The sequence below is a fragment of the Centruroides vittatus genome, unplaced genomic scaffold (genome assembly GCF_030686945.1).
Source record: "Centruroides vittatus isolate TY-2023 unplaced genomic scaffold, ASM3068694v2 contig_7, whole genome shotgun sequence".
NCBI classification, from domain to species: Eukaryota; Metazoa; Arthropoda; class Arachnida; order Scorpiones; family Buthidae; genus Centruroides; species Centruroides vittatus.
This window is the reverse complement of record NW_027122442.1, coordinates 483,006-491,691: the sequence shown is the minus strand read 5'-3', so window position 1 is coordinate 491,691 and position 8,686 is coordinate 483,006. Positions and strand designations below refer to the sequence as shown.

At 34.5% G+C, this 8,686-nt stretch overlaps 1 protein-coding gene across 1 annotated transcript; it reads left to right on the top strand.

Annotated features, from left to right (window-relative positions):
- Nucleotides 1-6,979: 6,979 nt before the first annotated feature.
- On the top strand, nucleotides 6,980-8,671 carry LOC136980471 (lateral eye opsin-like). The gene is made up of 3 exons (XM_067276587.1): nucleotides 6,980-7,863; nucleotides 7,928-8,189; nucleotides 8,255-8,671. Exons 1-3 carry the CDS (start codon nucleotides 7,298-7,300, stop codon nucleotides 8,552-8,554), a joined length of 1,128 nt encoding a protein of 375 aa, XP_067132688.1. The 5' UTR covers nucleotides 6,980-7,297; the 3' UTR covers nucleotides 8,555-8,671.
- The last annotated feature ends 15 nt before the right edge of the window (nucleotides 8,672-8,686 follow it).

Sequence of the window (8,686 nt, the reverse complement as noted above, 5' to 3'; positions counted from 1 at the left end):
TTCTTCGATGATTTTTGAATCCTTTATGTACTGTACCTAACATAAGCCATTAATATTGCATCACTATCCCGTACACTACTCTCATCCAACTGTATAGTGAACTCTCGTGTTTGGAGATCCGCAGTTAGTTGATTTTCGACATCATTGGCCATTTCACTAATCCTTCTTGATATGGTATCATTACTTAATGGAATCATTGACAAAATATTGGCTGGATCTGCTGAAGTCATGGTAAGAACTTCCTTTATAACCGGTAATAATAATTTCTCTCCAATATTATGAGGTTTCGCATTTTGAGCTATTATACGTGAAATCTTATATGACACCTCCAATCCCTTATTTATATTTGTGGTTGCTGTTTTGAATACATCCGTTATTTTATTTCTTTTGGTAATCATCGTTTTTAAATTTTCGAAATATTCAATGTCTTTGTCCTGCTTGTCGGGATGTTTTCTTTTTAAATGTTCAATCATCCGGGATGGTTTCATTGCTTCATTAGAAAATACCTGATTGCACAGCAAACACATTGGAAGTTGGCTATTTTGTGGCGAAGAAATAAAACCAAACTTTACATATTCAACAGAATATTGCCGGCATTTCTTTTTCTGGGGCATTTTTAGAGGTTGATCTATAATTCAAATTTTAAAAAAATCAGTTTTAAATATATAAAAAATAAGTAAAATTGAAAATATTTATTTACTCAATGGGTAGAGGAGAACTGCCATATGCGTACCACTTAATTTCAAATGCGATTTATATATTATTTAGTAATAATTTATAGGAATATTATAATTTGAAACCAATCTATAACTACCGAAGTTGCTAATTGACCACAATTTTTTAATTATTATTGATAAATATTTGTGATATAATCATTTTTCCAAGACAATGCATACAGTATGCTTTCGGATACCGGTATCCTAAAGCGTATCTATATGAAAATAGTACTTCTTGAATAAGTTTATATGTAAGTAAACCATTTTATTCACAAAAATATATCTTATAAAGAAAGCTCAGAAAACTCACCTGATTTCTTCAATCTCTTATAATTCACAACAAAACAATTATTGTAACGGAATTTTTGTTCCTACTTTATCGATTTAATTAGAACTTACAATATAAAGCCTTTGTTTAGAAATAAATGACCTAATACGCATTAGGTGACCAGTATGCATATGGCAACTCTCTCCTATAAGTAGTAATTAACTTACCTATGATATACGGAACAAAATGAAATACGTTTATTTTAAAAATAATGCAAATATCATATATGGCGAGAGCACAACAGATCACATTAAAATTCAAATTTAATAATACTCATTACTGACTGCTCGACCAAATGATTGAAATCGTTGCACACGCAAAGCGAATCTAAGACATGCGCACTAGGGATTGCAATACCGGACTGTACGATGCAACTTTGTATTCACAGTCCAATTAATTTTGCCCGTTAGGGAGACATATAAAACATTGAATATACATTGTAGCAATTAAATACCAAAGGATAACAATATTGTTTTACAAAATGTTTTATTCGCTTCTTTCGCAACGCAATATAAAAATGCAGCGGCCCATCACTGCAAGCGGGTATTCAAAATGATTTCGCCCACGCAAAATGACTATCGCCCCCCAAAAGCGTATAGTCAAATAATCGCCCACTGTAAGTTTTCGATCGCCCAGGTTGAGAATCACTGCTTTACACCATTCAGTTATTTTTGCCGTGGAAGCTGACCCAGTTCGACAGTACAGCGCTTCCATTTCGCCATTGATATTCGAATATACAATAGCAATCTTATCGTTTTTTTCACATTTAGTATAGAAATTTGTAAAAGATACATAATGTAGTTATAATAAAATATTAATTTTAATTAATTCAAAGTACGTTAAAATATGAAAATAATCGCCCAATATGAATTTATATTTTAGCAAATGTAAGGGAAGCGGCGCTTCCACCGCTTCCAATGACGGCACGCCACTTGTTACGTAGACGATCGCAATATTTATATTGGTGTCTATGGGGGCTATATTGACACGTAACTCTTAGACATAAAAAGTATTATAATTAATGACGACCCGAACAAAGATGTACTAAAAGAATTATATGACTTAATATCATTAATATTTACGATACCATCTACCAGTGGATCTGTTGAGCGCAGTTTTTCGACTACGAAGCAAATTCATACATTGGCCAAGAACACTCGGTCGGAGGAAAAATTGTGGTCGCTAGCGTTGCTTCCGATAGAAAAAGAGCTTTTAAATACATTGATGTAGTCTATGACCAGCGACTTTTATGATAAACTAATTATCGAAAAATGGCCGAAGAGAGTTGTTTTTTTAAATTTTTTTTTATAAACGAAGTTTTTCTATCATTGTTTGTATCATATCAATTTGTATTATGTATTAATTGTATTTTATAACTAAAATAAATTTGTTTAAAATTTTTATGGAAATGTGAGGTTCCGGACAGGTCTGAACTGTCACGAAAGACGCGAAAAAACGGTTAATTTAGAGAAAATTTATTAGTTTAAAAAAACATAGGATAAAGTCATTTGTAGTCGGACACCCATTGTTTATATCTTTTTTTTGTTTTTTTTTAACTCTCCGCCCTGTGGGCACTAAGAGGGCCTCTTATAGACGGCCCATGGGTTCGGCCAGGCCCACAATGGGACGACCGGGTGGTGAGGGACGGGCCCGACATATCCGAACGGACCACCCCCTGAAAAATTCCTGGAGATTATTCAACCTGTTCGGATTCGATCCCGGATCCCCCAGAGCGGTAGGCTGCCACCTTGACCGCTCGGCCATCCGGCCTACCTCATTGTTTATATCAAACTGCCAGGCAGAAACCATAAATCGCGGAAGGAAGTCGTCCTATGATCGGTGGAAGATCGAATTCATCTTCGATTTTGACTTTTCTTGCGCTCCAGGTAAGTCTCGTTACGTTTAGTAACGAAGGACCAACCATTCGGAAAGCGTAATTGAGGGAGAATAACCAATCAAAATGTAACCCGTGCCACTTCGGACTTTGTCCGTTGGCGTCGGGGACACGGTCTAAGTCTCCCCGTGCCTTACAGACTTGTCAACGCCACTGTCCCCGGACCACCTTCGATCAAGGTCTATATAAGAAGGTCAGGACACGCGTGACCTACTTCTTGAGGCGCCATTTTGGGGTTTTTTGAGTCGCATATTTTAAGCAAACTTGTACGAGCAGTCAGTTTTATACGACATTAATTAAACTAAAATTGCATAAATCCAGTTATTTCCAGTTAAAAATATAATTTCGGATGATTATGCAACCCCGATTTTATGTAACTTTTCGATCAAATAGTTTAAAAGAAACAATCATCCATATCATTTGCTGTCGTGATTGAAACTAATTAAATAGGTGCTAAAACTGATGCAATTACGTATATAGTCACTTCGTAAAGTGATGCAATAACATCAAAGAAGATTTAAATTATAATAAAGAATATACAATGAAGTTATCCAAAATTTTATTTTAAAGCATTTACCAACACAATATTAATGCATTAAAAAAATAAATACTAAACTAACGTTTAATTAATGAGCATTTTTGGTTTTACAAAGGCTTAAACGTGTTATTTTCCTAATTATATAAACTTTAAATTGTGTTTAATATTATTATTTTTGTTAATGATATTTTTAACAGAGCTTATCTGTGACATAACTCCTTTCTCTGTAAACACACAGAAAGCTGTAAACTCCGTAAACCCATTGTTTAACGTTTTGAGTACGTATATACGTAATAATAGTCGACTCACGCAAGAACCACGTGTGGTGAGCTCTATCGATAAGTCCCAAAATGGACGCTGCCGCATAGAATCACGGGAGCGTGTCCTGACCTCCTTATACAGACCTTGCCTTCGATGGACTATCATAGAACCACATCCACGCCCAGGACGTCCGAACGGCTGCTTGTTATAAAGCAAACTAATTTGTACATGGGGTATGTTTATTTTATGTTAAAATAAACGGTTTTTGTCATATACTTGTCGTCTTTGTCTTTTCCGCCACCACGCACGTACTGTACGAGTGGACCCTAGACCACCACTGACGCGCAATTAACTGATTGCTCCTGGAAGTCGGCTTCTTACAGAAACACAGCTTCCCTATCATCAAACGTCACGGCACGCCACTGGAAATTCTGTATTCATACATTTAGAATGTTACACCATATCCAAGTGAGGAAAACAGTACAAAAGTTTTATCATTGACAGCACAACGTCGCTGAAGCACTCTCCAATTGAAATTAAAAATTAATTCTGTACATAGTTTGCAATTTATGAGATGAGACAGACAACTGTATCCAATCGAAGGGGATTTTCTTCTATAATCAAGTATTGAGATCTTCCAGTGCAATTTGCAAATCCAATTTTCCACAAAGTTTTCAATCAGCAAATCTAAAACACTAAGATGACGATCACGCACGTTTTAAAGCATTTTCGATTGATTCGTCACACCATATATAAATTGAAATTATAAATAAACAATCATTGAATGTTAGAAAATGAAAACAAACTTCCCTTTTGGATCTCTTGTGACCTGAAAATTGAAAAATTTAAAAATAATTGTGTGTTGAATATTGAGATGGATTTATAATTATCATTTAACTGAGATCCTTTCACGTGAAAGTAATCAAGAAATGCGTCGGGATGGAAATAAAAACTGAAAATCATTCTTCATAATGAAAAATTTATAACAAACGGACAGTAAGTAATTGTTACTTTGGCTTAAATTGAGAAATATTGTTTCGATTTGAATTATTTTCTTTTGAGATAATTTAAATACTTATATTAATTATTAATAATAGTATCTGAATTAATTCTATTTATTCAGTAAATGAAAATTTTATTGGAATTAAATAAGCATAAAATTTTCATATTTTTAATAACAAAATGTTCTTCGGCATGGTAAGAGTGATGAATAACCCGGAGGACCGCATTTCGGGAAAGATTTTGATATGAGGTCTGGGAGGCTTTCGAGGTAATTTTATTTTTCCATTTTCTGTCTCGTACCATTATGTGACACTGATTCGTGACGAAGAGCGTGCAAACTAAACTTATTTTAGAAATTCATATTTAATATTTCCAGAATAAGATAATGTTATAATGTATAAAAAATAGTCTTTTTTCCCTCTTTGTTGCATTTCACAAACTGACTTAATATTTTAATTTTCTGCTATTTCTGCCCCCGTACATCATACCTTACTCGTTAGACAGATGATCGGCACGACTCTACTGCTAACTCTTTTCTGGGGAAACTTTTTGAATTGAAATAATGTAACTTCCGGCTTGTACCGGAAATTTGTATATAGTTAATCGGAACTTCCTGTTCCTAAGGTTTCCATATCTGGTCTCGACTTTAGTAAACTTGAGAACGAAGTTGGATGAAAGGACAGACAACGGACGACAGTGGGAATTATATAATGGAGAAGGGTTGATGATGATGATAACTAGCGCAGAGCCCAAACGGTTAGGAGTTGAAAGTTGAAATTTGGTGTACAGGGTACGTCATGAGAAAGTACACTAAGGGATTTTTCGAAATTCTCCCCCGCGAGGGAGAGGGTTAAGGATTATCCTGAACTCGGATTCTACTGTTCTATTTTAGATTCGGTTTTGCAGGAAATCGAACATATTTTTAGACCCATCTAAAAATTCTCTAATTACACTCGAAAGAAGGGGGACTTAATCCTTGCATCTGGTGAAAAACGGGTAAGATCGGATATAATCTAATAATTTTAATCTTTGCTATCGTTACTTTTTGCCCGAGCAACGCCGGGCTCATCTGCTAGTATTGCAATAAAATGTCAGACTAAATTTTCACTCCAATATTTTCGAAGGTATGCAGACAAAGCATACGATCGAATTAGCATTTAAAATGAAATGGCAAAGATTTTTAAAAATTTTTTCCCCCTCTTACATTTTGCGATTAATCAAAATATGTTATAAAAGTTACACATTTGGTATTGTGTTAATTACAATAGGCGTATACAATTAATGTATGTAATAAAAATAATATTTAATATTTATCTAAAATTAATAACGAAATAAATAAATTTAAAAAAAAACTCTTAAAATGGCATTAAAATATCAACTCTGCCATTGCACAGAGCGCTTTAAAGATTACGAGTTATTTGCCAGAAAGTTTTAATTTCACGCTGATGACAATGTATTGGAACGATTAATTAAATGTGCCAAGCATATTTTAATTAATTAAAAGACTGAATTGAACAAGTACATACGACACCACTTATAAAAGAAAGTCAGAAGAAAATTTTTTAAATGTAATAAACAAATTTACTCTAATCTACATGTAATAAATTTGGATGGAATCTTACGCGCACACCTTTATATTTGTGCGCGTTATTTAATTATTCCCATTTTTTTCTTTTACACTTTTATTGTAAATCATTTATTTCAAAGTAGAATTAGTAGTATAGCGAATTGTTTTCACTCAAAAATTTCTTCTCGCATATTCAATAGCTATAATATAAAAAAATTAAAGTTTTTCGAGACTGTAAATAGACGATGCGATTTAAGTAGCGAGTTTCTTGGCAATCTGATTTCCACATTGAAAAAATTGACTGGTTGGTGGTTAAAAATGTGAAATTTTTAAGTTCGTAATTGCTTAATTTATATAAAAACAATGCAATTTATCTCTCATTGTTCTTAACACCTTTTGAGAGTTCCATTCGTTCAGTACTTAGCAGGAGAAAAATTATCTTGGAAATTTTTTGTTTCATTTAAATCAGATGAAAAGTGAAATCTTAAGATCGATTTTGATTGACATTCGTTCTTCTTAAGAAAAAAGTACTTTATGATTTGTAGGGTCTCACTTAATCGTTACATGTCAAATCCTATTTGTCAATAACAAAACTATTTATAGACATTCGTATCGAAAATTTTACATAAATTAATGTTATATACATATTAAGTTGATTTAAAGATAAAAATAAAATAATAATTTTCAACTTTAAAGTTTTAGCAGTTTTTTCTGATTTTTTCGCTTTTGATTTGCGTCAATTGTTAACATTTTGGAGAGATCCTTTTAATCTCTTTCGATTAATATCTCACGAAGCCAAATAAGTGCAATAATCTCTTAAATCATCCTGCAAAATCGATTGTATATAAACTGAGACGAAGATAGGTTCTTCCTTTCTCTCTACAATCTTTTTTCTGGCAGAGCAGGTTCTTGGCTGCTGGTTACAAGGTGAGGATAAGAGAACCTCTTTGGATTATAAGGGCATTGGATTTTCTTTGCAGATTTCTCTATCATGTTGAGCTTTGGCAACTCCGTCTCCGGGGCACTGGGCGATCCCTATCGGCGTAATGCCAGCATTGTGGATTCGGTCCCCGACGACATGCTGTACATGATAGACGAACACTGGTATAATTTTCCGCCCATCAATCCCCTGTGGCATAGTTTGTTGGGTATCGCCATGGTGGTGCTCGGCATTATTTCCGTCGTGGGGAACGGAGTGGTGATCTATCTGATGGCGAGTACCAAGACGTTGCGAACGCCTACCAATTTGCTGATAGTCAACTTGGCCTTCTCCGATTTCTGCATGATGGCGTTCATGATGCCGACCATGGCCGCCAACTGCTTTGCCGAAACTTGGATTCTCGGTCCTTTCATGTGCGAAGTGTACGGAATGGTCGGTTCTCTCTTTGGATGTGGGTCGATCTGGACCATGGTCATGATATCGCTGGACAGGTATAATGTTATTGTCAGAGGAATGGCTGCGGGTCCACTGACTACAAAAAAGGCAGTCTTAATGATAATGTTTGTGTGGACTTGGACCATTACTTGGACCTTGCTACCTTTCTTTGGATGGAATAGGTAAGTGTAAGATTATTATTAAAAGCTTTTAGTCTTGGAAATTAACTGTCTTTTCTTTTTAAAGGTATGTCCCGGAGGGAAATATGACAAGTTGTACCTTAGACTATCTAAATAGAAAATGGCATTCTGCTTCTTATGTTGTTATTTATGGTTGTGCAGTGTACTTTATGCCACTGGTGTCTATGATTTATTGTTATTTCTTCATCGTCAGAGCCGTTTCAAAGCACGAGAAAACGCTGCGAGAACAGGCCAAAAAAATGAAGGTTGCTTCTCTGCGTGCCAATGTGGATCATCAAAAACAGAGTGCAGAGATTAGACTGGCTAAGGTAAGAAAATTAAAAATTTTAAATGACCAGTTAAAGTACAAAATTTAAATAATTCGTTTCCTCAGATTGCAATGATGACTGTTGGATTATGGTTCATGGCATGGACACCTTATCTATCTATTGCTTGGTCTGGAATCTTCAGCAATAGAGTGCATCTGACACCTCTAGCGACTATTTGGGGATCTGTGTTTGCTAAAGCTAATGCTTGTTACAATCCAATCGTATATGGAATCAGTCATCCTAAATACAGGGCAGCTCTTTATCGGAAATTTCCATCACTCTCTTGTGCCACTGTAACAGACAGTAGTGATGTCAAATCAGAAATATCTGCCATGACAACAATTGATGAAAAACCAAAAGTTTAAGTTTGTTTAATTTTCAAAGTAAAACTGTATTTCTTAAAATCATATTTGTAGACTAGTTTTAAAATCAATATTAAATTTTGGCATAGATTCAGTATTAAATACTTTGAATTAAATAAATTTATGACTACTTCA